At 41.0% G+C, this 24,240-nt stretch overlaps 1 protein-coding gene across 2 annotated transcripts; it reads left to right on the plus strand.

The window, feature by feature from the left end:
- The first annotated feature begins 12,960 nt into the window (after nucleotides 1–12,960).
- Nucleotides 12,961–19,595, plus strand: TEX30 (testis expressed 30). 2 transcript variants are annotated; one of them, XM_059144398.1, is made up of 6 exons: nucleotides 12,961–13,082; nucleotides 16,225–16,298; nucleotides 16,782–17,012; nucleotides 17,776–17,827; nucleotides 18,310–18,515; nucleotides 19,119–19,595. In XM_059144398.1, the coding sequence occupies exons 2-6, from the start codon at nucleotides 16,284–16,286 to the stop codon at nucleotides 19,290–19,292; spliced, it is 678 nt and encodes a 225-aa protein (XP_059000381.1). In that variant the 5' UTR covers nucleotides 12,961–13,082; nucleotides 16,225–16,283; the 3' UTR covers nucleotides 19,293–19,595. The 2 variants fall into 2 exon arrangements, with proteins under 2 accessions (XP_059000381.1, XP_059000382.1); XM_059144399.1 differs by lacking the exon at nucleotides 16,225–16,298 and having other exon boundaries at nucleotides 12,963–13,082.
- The last annotated feature ends 4,645 nt before the right edge of the window (nucleotides 19,596–24,240 follow it).

The following is a 24,240-nucleotide window of genomic DNA, read 5'->3' on the forward strand; positions in this document are numbered from 1 at the left end:
TTATTGGAATTAACAAGAGAATTCTGCATTTGCTAAATACAAAACCAACATATAAAGGTCAGTTGCATTTCAACATACCATTCAGTAACAGAAAATGAAATAAAAATGTTTAAGATAGCACTTTGAAAACTACAAAGTATATATTTGAGGAACTGATTCTAACAAAAATGGAAAAGACCTTTATAGAGACTATGAAAACTTTAAAAAAAAACTAATTCAGTTTAAAAATATACATGTTCAGGGGTGCCTGAGTAGCTCAGTGGGTTAAAGCGTCTGCCTTCAGCTCAGGTCGTGATCCCAGGGTCCTGGGATTGAGCACCACATCGGGCTCTCTGCTCACTGGGAAGCCTGCTTTCTCCTCTCTCTCTCTCTCTGCCTGCCTCTCTGCCTCTTGTGATCTCTGTCAAATAAATAAATAAAATCTTTTTAAAAATATTCCTAGATTGGCAAAATCAATGTAAGAGATGCTATTTCTCCCCCACATGGCATATAAAGTCAATGTAACCCCAACCAAAAATACCCTGCCCCTTTTTATGTGGAACTTTGCAAACTTTTTCTTTAAAGAAAATGTACAGGTTTGTGATGTACAGAAAAATTAAACACTCTTTTTTTAAAAAAGATTTTTTTAAAACTATTTACTTGACAGAGAGATAGAGAGAGCAGAGAGCACAAGCGGAGGGAATGGCAGAGGGAGAGGAAGAAGGAGGCTCTGCACTGAGCAGGGCACTCGATGTGGGGCTGGATCCCAGACCCCTGGGATCATGACCTGAGCTGAAGACAGATGCCCAACCATCTGAGCCACCCAGAATTAAACACTCTTGAGGAAGGATGAATTGTAAGAACCTTCCCCACTATGCAGCCAGACTTTTTATAATGCTGTAGTATTTAAGTCTATGTGATATCGATGCAGGGATACAAAATACAGAATAGTAACAGAAGAGTGCCACATAAACAGATGCAGACCCATGTGTACGTGGAAATTCATTCTATAGTCAAAACTGCAGGAGCTGGAGAAAGGTTGTACATTTCAGTGCAAGGAGCTGGGACACTTAGGTTTAATGATTCTGGTCCGCATTCCAACATGGAGAGGGTTCCCCACGCTACCAAGCAAGTCTCAGACACCAGCTGGGTGTCCTATAATTCAACTCCACTCTTTTACTGTTTGCTTAGAAATGGCATCAGGTTCCACAGGTTAAAAGCTCCATCCCGGGGCACCTGGGTGGCTCAATGGATTAAGCCTCTGCCTTCGGCTCAGGTCATGATCTCAGGGTCCTGGGATAGAGCCCCGCATCAGGCTCTCTGCTCAGCAGGGAGTCTGCTTCCTCCTCTCTGCCTGCCTCTCTGCCTACTTGTGATCTCTGTCTGTCAAATAAATAAATAAAATCTTTAAAAAAAAAAAAAAAAAAAAAAAAGCTCCATCCCACAAGACTGCCCTCCACTTCCCACCGCAGTCTCATATCCAGGTTGTTACTTGTGCTTCTGATCAATGAGCTATAAATCATAGATTACCATGACCCCTTCTTTGGTTTCAATCAATTTGCTACAATGGTTCACAGAAATCAGGAAACCAGTTTACTCACTAGATTACTGGTTTGTTACAGAAGATACCAAAGGATATGAATCAATAGTCATATAAAGACATACAGAGGATGAGATCCCTGACAAAGGAGCTTATGTTCTTGGGCCCAAGGGCACATGGTTCTGGCTCACCAGCCTGGAAACTCTCTGACCCCCATCCTTATGGGGTTTTGTGGAGGTTTTATTACAGAGACATGATTGATCAGATCATTGGCTATCAATCTCAAACCCCTCTTCCCTCCAAGGGAGATTGGGGGGTGGACCTAAAAGTTCCAACCCACTAATCACCTGGTTGGTTCTCTTAGCAACCAGCCCCCACCCCTAGCTACTCTACAAAAGTCAGCCCGTTGCCATTACAAAAGACACATTGATCACTCTCAGAAAATTCCAAGGGTTTTAGGAGCTGAATGCCAGAAATGGGGATAAAGATCAAATTCATATATTTCTTATTATAAATCACATATCACAGGAAGCCATAAATGGAAGAAAAGCAATTCGATCCCTAGCATACACTACATGCAAAGATCAATTCCAGAAAGATTAGTGACAAAACATAAAACATAATATTTTTAATTAGCAAAGAGACTATCTCTACATTATGCTAGTACTATAAACTTTAGCAGCTGAAATGGCTAAAGAATCATTATTTCCTTCACTTTATGAGTCTACTATGAGTCAGATAAAAAAAAAAAAAAACCTTAGGAGTTTTTACCAAAAATTCTAGACATTTCTGGGACATGTGCTTCTCAGGTCATGAGTGTTTTCTCCCCTCAGCCTGAGAAGTTTGCCATTTCAATCTATCACAATGACACTGGCCCTGGTGGCCTGTGTGTGTTCCCTGGGCCTCAAATGACACGACAGCATAGCAAGAATTCCTCTTCTGAACACCGTGTCTCATTGTAAAAATAAGAGAAAAGTAGGTGCTGACAGGACGACATTCATAATATATCTCTGCTTGTCTTATAAATCTTTTGTTTAAGCGTGAATGAGGAGAGTTGAGATTCCAATAAGGAATTCAGGGAGAGTGACTCTGACTGTTGAGTGTGGAATGTGTGACCTGTTGACGGATGGTAACCTTGGCAAGTCTCATGGGTCAGTGTCCTTCCAAGTCTGGTTTAGAGAACCAGACTTAGGTTTGAACATTTGAGTTAGGGTATGAGAAATTGAACTGAAAGCCTCATATGCTCATATAAATGTATATAATTTTTTCCTCTCCAAAAGACATTTTCTGCAACCTTTTCACTTTCCTGCAATTTTTTTTCACTCAACAAGACCTCAAGGATCATGGGAAGATATGCCTGCAGTTGTAGTGCTCCTCGTGGTGTGAGAAGGAGAAGGAAGTCTGGCACGTGCCCAGATTTATCTGACCCATCAAGTGTTCGTAGTAAAATAGTCCTGCCATTGATATCACCAAAAAAAAAAAAAAAAAAAGAAAAAAGAAAAAAGAAAAAAAGAAAAAAGAAAAACAAACAAAGAAAAAATAAAACCATAATACATCATGGAGGTATTTCTGTAAGAGGACTTTCCCTTCCTCCATTTGGAATGCAAACCTAATGAAGTTCTTCTTTCCAGTTTTCTCTTAACTTAGGGAAAAGACCCTAGGGGCAAAGCATCCTCTGAATGGAACCCAAACTACCTCTCAGGCAATAAGAACCTTCCTGAGCCAACAGGACGCCCTGTGATTGACTTCTCCACAATGACCGACCTGATCCTCAATGCCCACCTGCATGTACCCACTAATCTTTGCCTCATATTTTCCTTATATAAACCTGGAAGTATTTTTGGCACTTGGGAGAAAGTCTTTGAGATGCTCTGTCTTCTGAGTGTTGGGTTCACCGGAATAAATTTTCTTGTGTCACCACCACTTATCTCTCTGCCTTTGGATTTTGTCAGGGGGAGCAGCTGAACCTAGTCTGTTTGGGACCCTGGGGGGGCAGAGGCTCTTGCACCCCCCCACCTACCTTTCCATAGTCTTACATTTTTCTTAAAAAGCATAGCTTGGAAGATATGGAGAGAGGATGTGGCTATAGAGAGTAGCGTGAGGGATACTTGTAGTGCTGGATCAGACTGTATTTGATCACAGTGCCGGGTAGTGGAACATGGCATGTGATAAAACTACATAGAGCCACACACATGTGCACTCACACACCCACAAATGAGTGACAGGAAAGAGGGCAGTTACCCCCTGAACTGGGCTTGGGGTAGATCTATTCATTCAAGAAATATTGATTTGCCAGGAATGATTCTACACACAGGAGACTCAAAGGTAAAATGACGACAACAAAATGCCCTGCTCTCAGTTCAGTGAGGCGACAGACGCATTCACAATATATTAGGGGACCAGGACAGGAGGATAGGAAGAGATAGAAGGATATTCACAATATATTAGGGAACCAGGATAGAAGGATAGGATTAGGGAAGGCCACACTGAGAAAATGCCACGTGAGCGGAGACCCCGAGCAGATGCAGGGTTAGCCACTAGAGGAGGAAGAGCCAGGGCAAAATTCCTGCACTGGGACCATGACTGGCAGGTTCCAGTTTGAGGATCGTAAAGAGGCCTGGGTGCCTAGAGCTGAAGGAGCCAGGGAAGATGACCAGTAGGAAACAGAAAGATAAGAGGTGACCGGACTGATCATATTGTTAAAAAGAAAACCATAGGCCCCAAATGGAGACACTTACAGTAAGACCCCACATCAGGATACCAAGACTTAATACGAACTTAACTGCAGTTTCCACCCCCACCCCCACCACCAATGTAACCTTTAACCAGTCAGCATGGAATTTCCTGGTTAGCATACAGCGCTAGGACATTTACGGATAGACCCCTTCCGTTCCCCTTCAAGGAGGACCTTGCCTAAAACAATGCATTACTTGCTAATGATTTCCTTTCCCCCAACACCCCTCCCCCTGCCTTTCGAAAACCTTTCTTCTTCCACAGCTTGATGGAGCTCCCTTTTATTTGCTAGATGCTGCCCAATTCATGAATCATTCAGTAAAGCCAATTTGATCTTGAAGGGGTCAAGGGCAGTCTGCCTTAAAATGTGCCACTTTGGATATTGATTATTTTAAACAAAAGTTATTCATGTGACAGGCCATGCAAGGATACTCTGACCCTCTTGTGTCCCCCTGAAAGCAGGAAATGAATCTCCCCTGCAAAAGGTACTCTCTCTGTACTAGTAGGTATCACAAGAGATGGAGAATTTAGAGCTGAAAAAGCTATATAAACAATCTTTGTTACTTTTTACTAATTTGCTTCCACAACCCAAATTCTGTATAGAATTCCTTACAGATTGAAGCCCCCTGAGTTTTCTTCATTCTGTCAACTCTTCACAGACTTATTGTCTCTGCCTAAAAAGTATAAAAATTACCTGTCTAGATCATTTCTTTAGATCTCAATTTCATAACTGGGCCACTGTGCATATGTAATAAAACTTTGCTTTTTTTTTTTTCTCCTGTTAATCTGTCTCATGTAAATGTAATTCTTAGTCTACCTGGAAGATCTCAAAAGATAGAGAATTTTTTCTTCCTTTCAATCTGTTAAATTGGTCACTTGAGTTTTTGTTGTTTGACAATATAAAACCACGGAGCGAAGATGGCTGACTAATAGGAGGACCTCAAGCTTGCCTCTTCCCTGGAACCCAGCTAGATGAATATCGACTCATTCTGAATACCCAAGAAATTGATCTGAGGACCAACAGGACAAACTGCAAACTAGAGAGAGAGAAGAGGCCACATTATGGAATGTTGGAGGTTCAGAGACATGATTTGGGGGAGAAACACATCACAGGGGGAGGGAACCCTGTCATGGAGAGTGGTGAGAGAGAGAGAGAGAGATTGAGAAGAGAGAACACACAGGGAATTGCATAAGGAAAACATTTCCCCAAAGCCATTGGCTGGGAAAATGAGAGGGGCTGAGTTTTGTGAGTTTTTATAACCAGCAGGGCTCAAAAACTGGAGTTTTAGAGGTCTGTGGAATGGCTGGCGTGGAGCCCTGAGGGAGGTAGCCTGGGAGCAGACTGTATCAATCTTAGGGTCCCCTGGGATGCCCTGGGAGAGATGGGTCCCCCTTCTTGGAGTGCATCTGGGACAGGTGCCATTGCATCTCAGACAAAAGAGCTGGAAGGTGCCATTACCCACCCCTGCCCCCCAGCAAATGCACAGAGACATCTGCTGACAGCTGCTAACCCAGACACGGCTCTTTCCTGCACTTTACTCCAGAATCCACATCCTTGTGCTTTGGTGCAACTGCCCTTCTGAGACAAACTGGTACTGGCCCAGCGCGGAAGAACCTCCCCCAGAGGGTCTGTGTGGGTCTGTGCTGCACTGGTTGCTAAAGTTTGGAGTTGTGAAACTCAGCCAGCCTGCCAGGGATGGAAAACAGGTGCAGGGCCCCGTTGGGTGGGCAGGTGGCCTGGACACAGACAGGGTGAGGCAGGTTTCTGAGGAACACCTGGGTCACACGAGGTGGGGACTGTTCACTTTTCTGGGAGGGCTTCTGGAACACTGGTAAGGACGAACACCCTCTCTGGGAACGAGGAAGAGGGCCAGTGCCATTTATTTCCCCTGCCCCCAGTGTAAACTAACTTCAGGAAGCAGCATAGTGCCAACTCTGGCGGCCTAAACTGCTTACACAAGCCCCACCCGCCGCATTCTGCAGATGCTGCTTTTCTCGGGCAACTCTGCCTGAGAACTAGTATAGCGGGCCCCTCTCCCAGAAAACCAGCACAACCCCACCCCCCCACCCCCGCACCCTGGGTCTACTGACCATACAGTTCTGCCAATCTTCAGCTCCAGTAGAAACAGCATCAGGTCTCTTTCCACAAACAGACCAGGGCACACCTAGTTAAAACCTGTCACAGTCTGGCCAAGGTCCTAACACTCCCCACTGCAGGCAAGGACAGACTCTGCCAAAGACTGACCGGAGGCAAATAGCAGCCAAAACACAGCAGCAGCGTGCATAGAGCACACCCCAGAGACACTTTCTAAAGCACCAGGCCCTGGACAGTATACGAAGTCTTCTTTATAAAGCCACTACTCTCAGGGGCAGGAAACATAACAGGCTTTCCTAACACAGAGAAGAAGACAGACCTAGACAAAAATGCCAAGATGGAGGAATTCATCCCAAAGGAAAGAAAAAGAAAAGGTTACAGGAAGGGATCCAATCGAAACAGATAAAAGTAATATGCCTGATGCAGAAGTTAAAGCAACGATCATAAGAATACTGGCTGGGCTTGAGAAAAACATAGAAGGTACTGGGAGACCCTTACTGCAGAGATAAAAGACCTAAAAACTCATCACGCCAAAATGAAAACTGCAATAATCAAGATTTGAAAGTAACTGAATGTAATGACCACAAGGATGGAAGAAATAGAGGAATGAATAAGTGATACAGAAGATAAAATTCTGGGGGCACCTGGGTGGCTCATGCATTACGCATCTGCTTTGGCTCAGGTCATGATCCCAGGGTCCTGGGATCAAGCCCCGCATCAGGCTCCCTGCTCAGCAGGAAGCCTGCTTCTCCCTCCCCCCAAACTCCTCCGATTTGTGTGTTTGCTCTCGCTGTGTCTCCCTCTGTCAAATAAATAAATAAAATTTTTAAAAAAGAAGATAAAATTCTAGAAAATAATGAAGCTGAAAAGAAGAGGGAAAGAAAAATATTCACAAATGAAGACTTAGGGACCTTGGTGACTTCTTAAAGAATAATGACATTTGTATCATAGGAGTCCCAGAAGAAGGAGGGAAAAGGGGGCAGAAGTTTTATTTGAGGAAATTATAGCTGAAAACTATAAGGAAACAGACATCCAAATCCAGGAGACACAGAGAACTCCCTCCAAAATCAACAAAAGCCGGCCCACACCAAGACATAGCATAGTCAAATTTACAAACTATAAAGAAAAACTCCTAAAAGAACCAGTGCTAAAGAAGTCCCTAACCTACAAGGGAGGAGAAATAAGGTTAGCAGCAGATCTTTCCACAGAAACTTGACAGGCAAGAAGCCAATGGTATGATATATTCAACATGCTGAACAGGAAAAATATACGGTCAAGGATACTCTTGGCTAGCAAGGCTAGCATTCAGAACAGAAGGTGAGGGAAAGAGTTTCCCAGACTAAAAACTAAAAACTAAAGGAGTTCATGACCACTAAACCAGCCCTTCAAGAAATATTAAAGGGAAATATTGAGTGGGGAAAAAAAGACCCAAAAGTGACAACGACAAGAAAAAAAACAGAAAATCTCCAGAAACAACAAAACAATAAAATGGCACTAAACTCCTATCTATCCATAATGACCCTGAATGTAAATGGACTAAAATGCCCAATTAAAAGACATAGGGCATCACAATGGATAAAAAAATAAGACCCATCTAATCGCTGCCTACAAGAGACTCATTTTAGACCTAATGTCACCTGCAGATTGAAAGTGAGGGGATGGAGAGCCATCTTTCATGCAAATGGATGTCAAAAGAAAGCTGGAGTAGCAATACTTTACACCAAACAAACTAGATTTTTATTTATTTTATTTAAAAAAAAAAAGATTTTATTTATTTATTTGCCAGAGAGAGAGCAGAAGGGGAGGGAGAGGAAGGCAGAGGGAGAAGCAGGTTTCCTGCTGAGCAAGGACCTTGATGCCGGGTTCAATCCCAGGACCCCAGGATCACGACCTGAGCAGAAGGCAGATGCTTAACTAATTGAACCATGCAGGTGTCCCAGAAAAATTAGATTTTATTTTATTTTTTTTAAAGATTTTACTTATTTATTTGACAGACAGAGATCACAAGTAGGCAGAGAGGCAGACAGAGAAGAGGAAGCTGGCTCCCTGCTGAGCAGAGAGCCCGATGCGGGGCTCAATTCCAGGACCCTGGGATCATGACCTGAGCTGAAGGCAGAGGCTTTAACCCACTGAGCCACCCAGGCGCCCCGAAAAATTAGATTTTAAAACCAAAAGCTGTAACAAGAGATGAAGAAGATTATTATAATAAAAGGGTCTGTCCAACAAGATGATTTAACAATTGTAAATATTTATGCCCCCAAGTTAGGAGCACCCAAATATATAAAACTATAGTGAAGGAACTCATTGATATAATATAATAGTAGGATACTTTAATACCCCGCTTACGTCAATGGATAGATCATCTAAACAGAAAATCAACAAGGAAACAATGGCTCGGAATGACTCACTGGACCAGATGGACTTAACAGATAAATTCAGAACATTTCATCCTAAAGCAGCAGAATACACATTCCTTTCAAATCTAAGTGGGATATTCTCTAGAACAGATTACATTCTAGGTAACAAATCAGGCCTCAACAATTACAAAAAGATTGAGATCATACTGTGCATACTTTGTGACTACAGTGCTATAAAACTTGAAGTCAGCCACAAGAAAAAAAATTGGAAAGACCACAAATACACGGAGGCTAAAGACCATCCTAGTAAAGAATGAATGGATCAACTGGGAAGTTAAAGAAGAAATTAAAAAAAAAAAAAACATGGAATAAAATGAAAATGAAAACACAAAATATTTGGAATGCGGTAAAAGCAATCACAAGAAGGAAGTATATAGCAAACAGGTCTACCTCAAGAAGTATGAAAAATCTCAAACTTGCAACCTAACCTTACACCTAAAGGAGCTAGAAAAAGAACAACAAATAAAGCCTAAAGCCAGCAGAAGAAGACAAATAATAAATATTAGAGCAGAAATAAATGATATAGAAATAACAAATCCAGAACAGATGAATGAAACCAGAAGCTGGTTCTTTGAAAGAATTAATAAAACTAGCCAGCTTTATCAAAAAGGAAAGAGAAAGGACTAAAAAATAAAATAATGAATGAAAAAGGAGAGATCACAACCAACACCATACAAACAAACAAACAAAAGAAATACTATGAAAAATTATATGCCAACAAAGTGGGCAATCTGGAAGAAATGGATAAATTCCTAGAAACACATAAACTACCAAAATTAAAACAGGAAGACTTAGAAAACTTGAACAGATTGATAACCAGCAAAGTAACTGAATCAGTAATAAAAAATCACCCAACAAATAAAAATCCAGGGCCAGATGACTTCTCAGAGGAATTCTATCAAATATTTAAAGAAGAGTTAATATCTCTTCTTCTCCAATTATTCCAAAAAATAGAAATGGAAGGAAAAATTCCAAACTCATTCTATGAGGCCAGCATCACCTTGATTCCAAAACCAGACTAGTCCGCTAAAAAAAGAGAATCATAGGTCAATATCCCTGATGAACAGGGATGCAAAAATTCTCAGCAAAATACTAGCAAATTGAATCTAATAGTACATTAAAAGAATCATTCACCACAGTCAAGTGAGATTTATTTCTGGGCTCCAAGGTGGCTCAATATTTGTAAATCTATCAACTTATACACCACATTAATAAAAGAAAGGATATGAACCATATGTTTTCAATAGATGTAGAAAAAAATTTGACAAAGTACAGCACCCATTCTTAGCAAAAGCCCTCAACAAAGTAGGGAGAAAGGGAATGTAACTCAACATCATAAAGGTCATATATGAAAAACCCACAGCTAGTATCATCCTAAATGGGGAAAAGCTGAGAACTGTTCCCCCACAGTCAGGAACAAGACAGAGATGTCCATCTCACCACTGTTATTTAACACAGTACGAGAACTCTTAGCCTCAGCACTCAGACAACAGAAAGACATAAAAGGCATCTAAATCAACAAGGAAGAAGAAAACTGTTACTATTTGCAGATGACATGATACACTATGTGGATAACCTGAAAGGCTCCATCAAAAAAATTTGCTCGAACCGATATACAAATTCAGTAAAGTTGCAGGATATAAATCAACATACAAAAATCGGTTGCATTTCTACACACCAATAATGAAACAGCAGAAAGAGAAATCTGATCCCATTTACAACTGCACCAAAATGCATAAAATACCTAGGAATAAACCTAACCAAAGAGCTAAAAGATCTGTACTCTGAAAACTATAGAACACTTATGAAAGAAATTAAAGTTGACATATAGAAATGAAAAGACAGTCCATGCTCATGGATTAGAAGAACAAATATTATTAAAATGTCTATACTACTCCAAGCAATCTACACATTTAATGTGATGCCTATCAAAACGCCACCAGCATTTTTCACAGAGCTGGAATCCTAAAATTTTAATGGAACAACCAAAGACCCCAAATAGCCAAAGCAATCTTGAAAAAGAAAAGAAAAGCTGAGGTCTTCACAATCCCTGGACTTCTAGGTATATCACAAAGCTGTAGCAATCAAGACAGTATTGTACTGGCACAAAAACAGAAAGATAGATCAATGGAACAGGAACAGAAAGCCCAGAAATGGACCCATAACTATATGGTCAACTAATCTTTGACAAAGCAAGAAAGAGTACCAAGGGAAAAAAGGACAGCCCCTTCAACAAATGGTGTTGGGGAAAGAGGACAGCAAGTTCAGAAGAATGAAACGGGACCATTTTCTTACAAGAAATTCAAAATGGATGAACGACCTAAATGTGAGACGGAAACCATCGCAATCCTAGAGGAGAACACAGACAGCAACCTCTTTGACATTGGCCATTGCAGTTTCTTATTAGGTCTTTGGAAGCAAGGGAAGCAAAAGGGAGAATGAACTCCTGGGACTTCATCAAGATAAATCTTCTGCACAGTGAAGGAAACAATTAACAAAACTAAAAGGTAACCTTTAAGATGGGAGATGATATTTGCAAATGACATATCTGATAAAAGGTTAATATCCAAAATCTATAAATAACTTAATAAAGTCAACACCCAAAAAACAAATAATGCAGTCAAGAAATGGTTAGAGACAGGAATAGACATTTTTCCAAAGAAGGCATCCAGATGGCTAACAAACACATTAAAGAGATGCTCACCATCATCATTCATCAGGGAAATACAACATTAAAATGAGATTCACCTCACACCTGTTAGAATGGCTAAAATTAACAACTCAGGAAATAACAGATGTTTCCCGCAAGGGCGCCGGGAAAGGGGAACCCTCTTACAGTATTGGTGGGAATGAAGGCTGGTGCAGTCACTGCCTGGAACTTCTTCAAAAAGTTCAAATAGCACGACCCTAATTCAGCAATTGCACTACTAGGTATTTATCCAAAGGATACAAAAATACTGATTCAAAGGGATACATGCACCCCAATGTTTACAGCAGCATTACCAACAATAGCCAGATTATAGAAAGATCCCAAATGTCCATCGACTGATGAACGGATAAAGAAGATGTGGTGTATTGGGGCGCCTGGGTGGCCCAGTGGGTTAAAGCCTCTGCCTTTGGCTCAGGTCATGATCCCAGGGTCCCCGGGTGGAGCCCTGCAACGGGCTCTCTGCTCAGCACGGAGCCTGCTTCCTCCTCTCTACCTACCTCTCTGCCTACTTGTGATCCCTGTCAAATAAGTAAAATCTTAAAAGAAAAGAAGATGTGGTGTTTATATACAATGGAATATTCCCCAGCCCTACAAAAGAATAAGCTCTTACCAACGGCGGTGACATGGATGGCACTAGAGTCTATAACGCTCAAGCGAAGTCAGTCAGTCAGAGACATGAGTGAAATCATACGTGGAATTTAAGAAACAAAACAGACAAATGTAGGGACAAGAGGGAGGCAAATAATAAAAACAAATAATAAAACAGATCCTTAACTAGAGCGCTGAGGATTGCTGGGGAGGAGGTGGGTGGTTCGGTGTGTCCCCGGCATTCAGGAGGGCACTTGAGATGATCGCTGGTCTTTGTGCACAAGTGTCCAATTACTAAATTCTGCTCCTGAAACGAGTATGACTGGAACGTGAATAAAAACCTGAAACAAACACAAAGGAACGAGCAGTCTAAAGCCTTGGTGGTCCCCGCAAGGGCTTCGGCTTTGGTTAGGAGACGTGGGGAGCCTCCGGAAGGCTTCGACAGGAGGCGTTCCCAGCTCAGCCAGGTCCAGCTGGTTGCTGGGCTGACCGAGCAGCCAACCGTGGAGGCCCAGGCGGGAACAAGAGAGCATTCAGGAGGCTTGTTTCGGCACTTCAGGCAGCGCTGACTGGGGCTCTCCAGCCAGTCTGGTGGAAGCAGGAGAGGCGGCTGCACTTTGTATTTGCGAGCCGCAAGATGGACACACTGTGAGTGTGAAAAAAAGAATCATCAGAGATGACCTCACAGGAATGGACCTGCGCAACGGCTGGAACGAAGCTGCTGGGATGGGGAAGGGTCCAGCTTGAGCGAGCCGGGGGTGAGCAGCGACCGGACTTGGCTCTGGAGCCACCCGGCGGCCGGTGAGCACCGTCCGCCCGGTTCCCCAAGGCAATAACAGGAAAACTCCCGCTCCCAGCGTGCCCCGCGCGCCGGCCCGCGCTCGGGGGCGGGGCCTGCGCGCGCGTGCGCGGAGGCGGAACGGCTGGCGGGTGCGGCGAGGCGGCCCCTTCGAGCGCGGTAGTTTGTTCCGTGAGGAGAGTGAGGACGCTTAGGCGCTCTCGGCCACCTTCCCTTCCCGGGTAAGAGCGGCAGCGGTGGTGGATGCCGCCGGCAGGTGGGGGCGGCATCCGGGGGAGGGTGCTGGCGCGCCTGGGGGCCCCATCTGACACATTCCGAGCTCGCGGCCGTCGCCCCTCGGGGGGTATTGGTCGCCTCCGTGAGGCGGTCGGTCGGTGTGAGCTCGGTGCCCGCGGGCCCGGCCGCCGGGATTTCGCCCGCCCGGCGGATGGGGAGGCGGGAGTGAGGGGGCGCGGCGGGCGGGGAGCGGCGAACTGCGGGGAGCCGTGAGGGGTCGCGCGGAGCCCTGGGGACGGCCACCCAGCCCCGCGCACGCGCGCCAGTGGAGCGAACGCGGGGAGCCGCCGGTGCCTTCGAGGCGCGAACTCTGGAGGACTCCGCTCCGAATTCCGGCCGTGCGACCGCTCGCTGTCTGTCGCGGACGCGGCCGGGTCCTCAGCCGCCGGGAGACTTGAACTCTTAGCGCTTTTGTTTGCCCGCGCCGTGCAGCGTGCGGCTGTGGGTCCGACCCGCGGTGGCCACGCCGGTTTCTGGTGGAAGGTGCGGTGCTGGTGGCGCGTCGGTCCTGCAGCGGGAGCTGCGATCGCTCGTGGCACGCTGGGCTCGAGGCGTCGTCGTGCGGGTCCCTCTGGAGGCCTCGCGATGCGGGGACACTGCCAAGGGAAGGGACTAGCGGCCCCTCGGCGCCGTGTCTCCGCGGCTCCGGGTTTGCAGAGCCGGACTCTGGGTCGAGACCGGGTTGCGGTGCGGTCCTGCTGGGAGCAGTAGTGAGGACCGCACCACGTGCGCCCGTCACGGGGAACAGACTGTTCCAGGCGAAAGCTGGGAGTAGAGGTTTTTCTGGACCGCCCCTCCCCCAACACCCCCCCCCCCCCCACACACACACGCAAACCCAAGTTTCCGAGGAGAAGTAGAGCATTCTGGGCCAAGATAGTGGGTTGAATACGTGTATCCGATACTACTCCCTCCGGAAGTCTCACCCAACTTACAGTAAAGAGGATTTTTAAGAGACGCGAATCCAGGTGATGGAGAGAAACGGGAAAGCAAACAGCAGGAGGAAAATACTGGGGCCTGGAAAGCAAGTGTTCTCCGCAGAGCTTTAGCTTAATTCTAAACCTGCAGCAAGAAGGACTGTTGAACGAGTCTCCGAACCACACCGGCACGGGCGGCACCGGGCACCTTGGGAACTGGCGGGGAAGGGAATGGTGTTGGGGGTGGAGCTAGGGCTTAAGTAAAGCTAACTTCGGGGAGACCTGTTCCACAGGCAGTGGGATATCTCCATCTCCTTCCCCATTTCACGCTCTCGGGTGACCGCCTTTCTCCCATTAGAAGGCAGGAGGCTATTCTCTTGGGAACATAGAACAGGATCTTTGAACCAGGGGACCCCAGGCACACTTAATTATGGGGCTACATTTATGAAAGCAGGGACACTGAAGGCTGAGGTACTGTATCCTCCTCCTCCCACTCAAATCTCAGAAGTGTTGTAGCTAGACTAATTCCCCTCATGTTCAAATCAGAATTTTTCTGCACACACATACACATGTATGGAAGGCCGGTAAGTTGGTCACAGTGGTTGCTTCTGGGAAAGGAAAGGAACTGGGCGGCTGGGGGAGAAGGATGTGAGGAGACTTACCTATTTGCAATTTTGTTCTTTTAAAATTTTGTTCCATATGCAAATACATTGCCTATTCAAAAATTAAATATATTCCTTAAAAAATAGAATTTCAAATGAATACATCATTTGATACAGCAATTCCTCTTCCATGAATTTATTATATGGGTTTGTCTACACATAAGAAAATAAGTACATGCCATTCATTGCAATAGTTTAGCAAAATATTGGAAATAATCTCAGTGTTCGTTAATAGATAATGGTTGGTGAAATAAATTATGTAAGACCCTTCCGTGGAATATTCTGCAGCCGTAAGATACAATGAAAGAAACTCATTGTATAAAAAAAAAAAGTAAGCACAAAATGTATTTTAAGTGGTAGGGGATTCAGAAAAACACGAGTTTATTTTGAAAAAAGGAGGGGTATGTGTGTATATATGTATAAAATATCTGGAAGTACCTGTAAGAAGCAGGTAATACTAGCTGACTTTGGAGAAGGGATCTGGGTAATGAGTCAAAAATGGAGTGAGGGAGGCTTTTCACTGTATATTTTTGGCATCTTTGAACTTTGAGCCCTCTATTGTTACCCAGTGAATGAATAAGTAAATGTTAAGAGGTAAAAATAGATGAATCATGGAGATCTTGATGTTGGTAAGATCCTGAACAATAAAAGATTTCTCAAAACAGGAAAGAATGCTGCATAACAATCCCAAAATCTCAGTGGCTTACATTTCATGCTCTTCGTTCTTCAGTGGCTTAGATCTTGGCTGGATTAGGCTGGACTCCAGACTTTAGTTCTGGGTTCGTATCTGCAGCATGTATCTTCGATCTGGGACCCAGACTAAAAAAGCAAAAATACCTGGAACATGCTTTTCTGATGGCTGAAGGAGGTGGGACTTCAAGGGAGGCTTCTTGAAATTTGCCATGTTTTCTGCTCAGAAGTGACACATTGAAACCTTTACGTATATTCCATTATTTAAAGCAATGTCACAGAGTCAAGTCCCAAATCAGTGGGGTAGAAATGTATGTACACTCTGTCTACTGGGAGGCTCTGCAAAGGCACCTAACAGAGAATGTGGATATATACTTCTGTTGTGGGGTAAGAGGAGTTGGAGAGAGAATGTTGGAAAGATGATGAAAGAAATGGGTTAATAGAAAGCTACTGTGAAATTAAATTGAAGATAGTTGGTTGAGAATAAAGATGCTCAGGAAAAAAGATATGCATAATATATGCCAAGATACAACATTTTACTCCGATATGAATTTTCTTAAGGTTTCCATGTCAGGGTATCATATTGGCTTTTCTTATGTAACATCTGCCATCCCCACAACTGGCCCTGCAACCCAATTCTGAGTACCGTGGTTTTAGAAAGCTTGAAAATAATTAATGAAATAATGCACCTGTAAAGGCACCAGTTCTTAGAGAAGTAGTTCTAAATGTGTTTATTTCAGCTACTGAATGTGTTCATTCATAGTTCTATATGTCATATCCATGTCTGCAACCCACCTTTCACAACAGAATCTTCTTTTCAGGGAGATGTCCTTTGCTTCTCAGATGTAATGCACTTTAAGTTTGTTATTCAACAGTGAAAATGAGTCATACAGAGGTAATACATATTTTCGTATGTTCTGCATCTTCAGGGTTCCTTTTTTTTCTTTTTTTTTAAGTCATGTGGCTCCAGAGTAATTTTCTTATTTTCAGCTTGTACAGTGAGAGACAGTATAGCATTAGTGGTTAAAAGGAAGGACTTTTAGAGCAAACTGCCTAAGTTTGAATCCTAGCTAGTGGCTGTATAACTTTGGGCACAAAGTTACTTAACCTGGTGTGGCTCTGTTTTCTCATCTGTAAAAAGGAGGTGATGATAGTACTTCATAGAATTATTAGGAAGGTTAAATAAGTTAATACATATAAAGCACTTAAAATAGTACCTGACACACAATAAATAAATACTTAAATACTAGCTATTGTTAATATTGCTTTTTATTTAGTGGCCATGTGAGTCATGGTTCTCACAGAACAAACATAGTTATTTAGTTGTCTGAATAGGCAAGGAAGTAATTTTTGATCCCTTTATTCTCTTGAATTCCAGGTTAAATTAAAAATACCTTTTGGAAATAAATTACTAGATGCCGTTTGTTTGGTACCTAACAAGAGCTTAACATATGGAATAATACTTACACATGGAGCGTCAGGAGATATGAACCTTCCTCATTTGATGTCACTGGCATCCCATCTTGCATCTCATGGGTTTTTTTGCCTGAGATTTACCTGTAAAGGCCTTAATATTGTACATAGAATTAAGGCATATAAATCAGTTTTGGTAAGAAAATTTCTTTATATTTACTTATAACAGAATTTTGTTTTAAAATTCTTAATATATTTAAGACAAATTCTATTGGCAGTTGTTAGATTTATTTAAAAAGCTTTTAATGAATATTCTTAGAAACTCAATAGTACATGACAGCTGTATAGTAGTCAGATTTTTCTTTTTTGCTCTTAGTTTCCATGGAGATGAGTGCTCCCATAATAAATGTTCTTTCATGGTACTACTAAGGAAATTATTTATGATGTAATTTTCTTAGTGGAATTATTTAACTTTAGAATACAGTTCTGGATATTTGCCTACTATACTATGAATGTATAAGTATAGCATTTTGAAGCTGTAAAATCCCTGGATAACACAAATTTGAAATTTTTAAAGTCCAGATTATTTCAAACTTGCTAAGTTTTTCAGGGCTTTAAATTAGATTTTATTACTATTCTATATTAGTTGGAAGATTTTACTGGCTTTGTTTTTAATGTAATTCTTTAAAAATAATTTAATACTTTTTTTGAGACAGGGAAAGTGATTTTTTTTTCTCATTTATTTGCCTGTATTTACCCAGCTATGATTTGATAGTGATAGTATGATCAGAAGAGCAAAGAACTGGTTACCTCTCTCAAGAAGAATCCCTTGAGATTTTATGGTTGTCTTTGCAAACAGAATTTTATACATTTCACTAATGATAAGAAATATATGTTGGTTTTTCCAGTGGTGTATTTCGTAGGAGAAGAACTGATAATTTTTTGGTTGGTTTTTCTAGAATTACCTAAAGACCTCAGGAGAATACAAACTGGCAGGTGTTTTCCTTGGTGGTAAGTTGCAATACTTGCTTTTAAATCTACTTATATTAATATAGGAACAGGTGATCAACAATTAAAATTAATTGGTGATAGGAAGCTAATTTAAGGATTTTTTTGTTTTACTAATTCACTTTCTTTTTTAACATCAAGGCACTTTATTTATTTAAAGCAAATTTAAACCTCATACATACATTTGGAACCCAAAGATCGTTCCTTTTATTTATATCCCTGAGTCACTGTCTCTCAAATGATTCTTTGGTCCTTACCTCAAGTATTCTTCAGAAAACCTTTTTCTGAGTTGGGATCAATTTTTAGCATTTCATGAAGTTACAGATGTCCATTGTGGATATTAAAACTTGTTAATTGCCACCTTTTGGAGTTAAGTGATAGAGTGATGGATGAACAGTAAATGAAATCTTACTTGCCATATTAACACCACTTCTATATATGAATGTTTGTATTTCAAACTGAACTTAATTTTAATTGATTTTTAGGTCGTTCAATGGGCTCAAGAGCAGCTGCTTCTGTAATATGCCATATTGAGCCAGATGATGCTGATGATTTTGTTCGAGGTCTCATTTGTATTTCTTACCCACTGCACCATCCAAAGCAGCAACATAAACTTAGAGATGAAGATCTCTATCGTATAAAAGATCCTGTATTGTTTGTGTCAGGCTCAGCGGATGAAATGTGTGAAAAGGTGAATTATAGCTTGATGTTTGCATAAATGAGAGAGTGAATGAAAGACACTGTCTTGGGAACAAGATATTATCTGCAACTTTCAATCTCTTTAAAAGGTGCTGATTGGACTAATGCTAGTTTTGTGACTTAGTTACCTGTTACTTCAGAAAACTGAAAAATACAAGCATACTGACAGAATTCATCTCCCTGGAAAGAGTTGCTAAACGGATTGACTCTTATTTGGGAATAAAAAGATTAATATCTGAATCTTGTGATTAGGGGATTTATACTAGGCTGTACATTTGATTTATCATTTCAACATTTAAGCAGATTCTTCAGTTTGTTATAAAATTGACTTGAGACAGAGTAACTTAAACATGTTACTATAGATGGTCTAATGGATGCTTGGTCTATTCTATGATATTGCTGTATTTGAGAGATGTGGACTGCCACTTCTGCGGACATTTCTTTGCATAGTCCATTGCCTTGAATGTAGTCTATAGAGTAGATATTAATGAATATTAGTGAATGGATGCCAGTATAGGTGGTGCAGGGAGAGAGAGGGTCTTTATTAAACCCCGAAAGAGCATTAGTCTAGCATCCTTTTCTTTTTTTCCTTTAGAACTTGTTGGAGAAAGTGGCACAGAAAATGCAAGCTCCCAATAAAATCCACTGGATTGAGAAGGCAAATCATTCCATGGCAGTGAAAGGACGATCAACAAATGATGTTTTCAAAGAAATAAATACACAGATTTTGTTTTGGATCCAGGAAATCACTGAAATGGACAAGAGATAATTGTATCTAGCTACAAGCTACATTATTTTTAATACAAATACAGTTCATTTGATAAAGAACAGCATACCTCTCAGCATTTTGAGATATTTCAGATGAAGTTAATGTTCTTTAATGTTTCCCCCATTTTTAAAACACATTTCAATTGTGAAATTAATGTCCTTTATAAAATGTCTTTTGAAAGCACTGTTATAGTTGTATAAAGATGATGTACAAATATTGAAGTGGTCTAAATATAATTTATTTTCATTAATATAGTTAAGTTTTGAAAAAAAAATTAAACATTTGAATTTTGTTACAATCGAACTTTTGTCTTATTTGCTATGCAACTGAGAAAGTACTCTAATTTTGCAGAGTAGTGTCTTTAAAAAAGGAAAACAACTGTTTATTATGGTAAATTCAGTGTTTTATAGAATGTATGCATTCATTCACCTAATCTTTTAATATCAAGGGATAGGAAGGAAGATACATTTTCAAATTTGGGGACTCTGAACATTAGTTTTGGAATGAAGTAACTTCATTCAAGAAATGTTTCTTGAAGGCTTGTTACAGGCAAAGCCTGATTAGGTTTGTGGAGATAATACTTAACAGCTTAAATGTAATGGAGGAACTTGATATCTAGACCTCTCTCTCTGATTAAGGGGAGAATGAAATAAGGCCTAAATAGTGGGATTAACATCTGTGCTGTATCTAGGTGGAGTTAAGGTACCTAATTTTGGCCTGGAAAGTTCAGTTAATACTTGGACTGGACTTTGGTGGTGTTGAGTTACATATTAAAAGCATAGTGTCTGTATTTCCTACAAAGGACACAGAATGTGATGGGGCTGATCTATATGTTTGTAGGAAAGGGTAGTTTTCTATAGTAAGATATTAACTCTTTTTCCTGGCTTCTGTACTGCTTTATTATTAGGCCCTACAGAGAACCTCAGGGTGGCCCAAGCCATGCAGGTTTTTGAGGTCTCTCATTCTTCCTTCTCTGATAGTCAATGGATTTTAATTATTTGTTAATTTTTTCTAAGTAGTGCATAAAGAACAGAAGCCTAGATAACAATGTCTAAATTGTTTTATATTATAGAATGAAACTATGAAATCAAATTTTCTGTATAACTTAGTATATAATAGTTACTTTTTAACTAAATTTCTCAAATGAGGCCTAACATTTAAAAATAGCATATATTTAATCATTGATTAGCATTCAGAACTTTAAAACAGTGCTGTTGTCAAAATATAAACATGTTAAAAACATCCAGAGCTGACAAATAGAATAATGGTGTATAAACTAGTATAAATCAATTGGGAAATACTAATACCATAAATCAGAAGTAAAACTAATGGGAAAGTGGAAAGGAAAACTTACTATAGAGCAGACTGTAATACAGAAGTACAATGAAAAAATAGATTTAAAAGATTATTAACCAGGTTATATAGTTATTATAGTCCAGTTTGCAAATTAAAGTATAGGCATGATATAGATGACCAAAGATACTAAATCAAATATAGAGATAATATAGAGGTTTAAAGTTGATTATTTTAAATAGTTATTTTATTTATTTTTTTTTTTAAAGATTTTATTTATTTATTTTACAGAGAGAGATCACAGTAGGCAGAGAGGCAGGCAGAGAGAGAGGAGGAAGCGGGCTCTCTGCTCAGCAGGGACTGGATCCCAGGACCCTGAGATCATGACCTGAGCCGAAGGCAGCAGCTTAACCCACTGAGCCACCCAGGCGCCCCTAAATAGTTATTTTAAAAGTTATTTTAAATCAACTTTAAAGAGGTTTAAAGTTGATTATTTTCCCTGAGGGGCCTGTAGGAAACTTACTGATTGATGAAAGGGCTTGTCATTTGAGACCTGTGTACCTAGTCAGGGATGGGGAACATAGAACTCCTAGAGAGATAGGAGTGAGCTGGGTAAGGCTGAAATAAACATTTGTGAAAAGGTCCCAGCTGCTTTTCACAGATTTCCACATCTTGCAGGGAAAATGTGCAGCCCCTTCGAGTTTGAGATTATGGTCAAAGAGTTGTCCTGGCACCTCTTCTGGTAGGCACCCCTGATTAATGGCACAACCATTACCTAGACCAATAGTTCCCAACTAGTGATTTTGCCCCCTGAGGGACATTTGACAGTCTCTGGAAACTTGGTCAGCACAATGGGGTGGCAATGCTACTAGCATCTGATAGGAGGAGGAAAGGGATGCTGCTAACAGTTACAATGCACAGGACCGCCAGACGTAAAGAAGTATCGGATCCAAAAATGTCAGTAGTGTCCAAAATCTTGTCCAGGACAAACTTTACCTGTGGGGATACCTTGAAATCCTTTCTCCCTCACCATTAGCTTTTCTTCCCCCTTCCAAAACCATTTGCTTCCTTTTAGTTGTCAAACACTGTGTTTTCAGTCTCAAAGTCTGATTTTATCCCCTCTTCTGTTTACACTGTAATCACTCTTATGTAGGCCTTTATCGATTCTCATCTGCATAATTACAGTAACCTAACTGATCTTCCTCTTTTGTGGTGGTCTTGCTTCAACAAACCAGTTCATACCTTCAGTCAAAAGCTGTTGATGGATCTCTAAAAGTGGCTATTAAGGCCAAAGTCTTGAGTTCAAGGCTGTACACAACAGGCACTACCAACTTTTTAGCACATTTCCCCATACTCTGAACGTGTACAGCACAGTGACTCCAGTTAACCTGGACTGTCCAAGGTTTTGGAACAAAGTGTTTCTGTGTCCTCTTCCTGAAACTTTCCTGTTAGTCTTTGTCACCAAATCTTCCTCATCCGTTAAGACCCTTAAATTCTTTTCCTCTTTACAGCTTTTTTTTGAGTTACCACAACCAAGTATCCCTTCTTGGAATACATATAGTATCTTACTTCCTTTGTAGTTAATCACACTCTGCCTTCTTAGTATATTATTGCCATATTTGTGCCATATCACATGTTAAATACTCCATGTCAGGGAATGGTTTTTACTGATCTTTGTATCCACAGAGCACTTTTCAATTAGTTGTGTTGAACCAAGATACTCAGAGGGAGAATTTTTAACCATTATGAGCAATCCTTGCTTTTTTGTTGCTATTTTATACCCATATTATTGTGACTTTTTCCCCGATACATAAAAAAAAAATGCCTAGTTCACAATGTCCAAATAGTATAAAGAATGTAGCATTCGTAGGTATAATTGGTCTTAAAAAGCTAAACAATCTTTTGGTGTATTCTCTTACAGTGTCTATATTACTGTTAGTGATGGGGTTTCTCTGGTGTTCATTATTTTATTTTTATATATTTTTTAAATTTTTTTCTTAGATTTTACCCATTTGTTTGTCAGAGAACTAGCAGGCACAAAAAGGGAGAGCAACAGGCAGAGGGAGAAGCAGTCTCCTTGCTGAGCAAGAAATCTGATGCAGGACCCAGTCGCAGGACCCCGGGACCATGGCGCAAACTGAAAGCAGACACTTAACTGACGGAGCCATTCAGCCTTCCCTGTTTTATTTATTTTTTTAATATATATATATATTTTATATACATATATATTTTTTATTATATTTTATATATATTATATATATATATATTTATATATATTTATTTCTAAGAATAAATGCAGCTTAGCACTTACTTTTGCACAACTTCCTTGAGATTGACATGAGAGGAGGTTTCTGGGATAAAGAACAGAGGTGTCTACGCTGAGAACTAGGTGACTGTACCTTTTTAGTAGACAAGTGCATAGGTAACAAACATGACAAAGCCCTAAAGAAAGATATGCTTTTCTTGCCCATCGGCAGGAGTGGTACACAGAAGTTCCACTTCAGTTCTTACAGAGCTGGTCTGTGGTATGCAAATCAGGAATTCAGTGCCATAAAGCTCTGAAAGGTCTAAGGAACTGTAAAGTGTTAAAATATTGAATACAGTAGTTAACATTAAATGAATTAGAGAACGCCTGCTATCAGGCAAGAGAAATGGAGTATTTTGCCAGCTGCATTAAATTCGATAGAAAAATCCAGCAGTATAAAATCACCCTGATTGTGTAGGTGGGTTGGGGGGTTGGAGAGGAGGGTGTACTTTCTCCTACAAAAATCCAGAGGAATTGAAGTTTCTTCAAGGGCTAAGGAGTGCCTGCCCTGCATTCTGGAGAGCTATCCTTTTTTTTTTTTTTTAAGATTTTATTTATTTGACAGACAGAGATCACAAGTAGGCAGAGAGGCAGGCAGAGAGAGTGAGGGAAGCAGGCTCCCTGCTGAGCAGAGAACCCAATGTGGGGCTCGATCCCAGGACCCTGGGATCATGACCTGAGCCGAAGGCAGAGGCCCTAACCCACTGAGCCACCCAGGTGCCCCTGGAGAGCTATCCTTTACAAAGGCAAACCCCAAGATCGTAGTTAAACCTAAGTAAAGATTGTAAATACCTGTAGGCTATGGTCTGGTAGACTGAAAGACTATAAACCGATGCTTAGGCTGTGTCACTGAGCTCATTATTTCCAATCGTCCAAGAAGGTAAGAGCTCAATAAATCTTTCTTTCACTCAGTTATATATAATATGACAGAAGAGACCTGAAGAGTTAACTCTGTTGTAAAGAATATACTTCTTTCCTCAACCTAACTGGAATGAATAAAGACAAAGAGAGAATTAATATTCAAAGAGAAAGTACTCTAAATCCAAGGTAGTATTAACACTTTTTTTTTTTTTAATAGTCTAGACTGTCTTGTGTTTGCTCCATAAACTTTTACACCTACTCTCTAGACTTGGAGGGAAAGTGAGCAGTACTTAAAGCTGGCTCAGCTCCATGCTAATTTGGACATTAGGAAGCCTCAGAAGTAGCTGTTCCTTGGAATCACCAGAGACAGGGCAAAAAGGGAATTCATCTGGAGACTATTCCAAAATCTAACCTTGGTTTTTAGCATAACAGCAGGTTCTTAAGGAACATTGCTAACAGACTCCTCTAGCAAAAAGAAGAAAATGAGAC

The sequence above is a fragment of the Mustela lutreola genome, chromosome 13 (assembly GCF_030435805.1).
Source record: "Mustela lutreola isolate mMusLut2 chromosome 13, mMusLut2.pri, whole genome shotgun sequence".
In the NCBI taxonomy this organism is placed as follows: Eukaryota; Metazoa; Chordata; class Mammalia; order Carnivora; family Mustelidae; genus Mustela; species Mustela lutreola.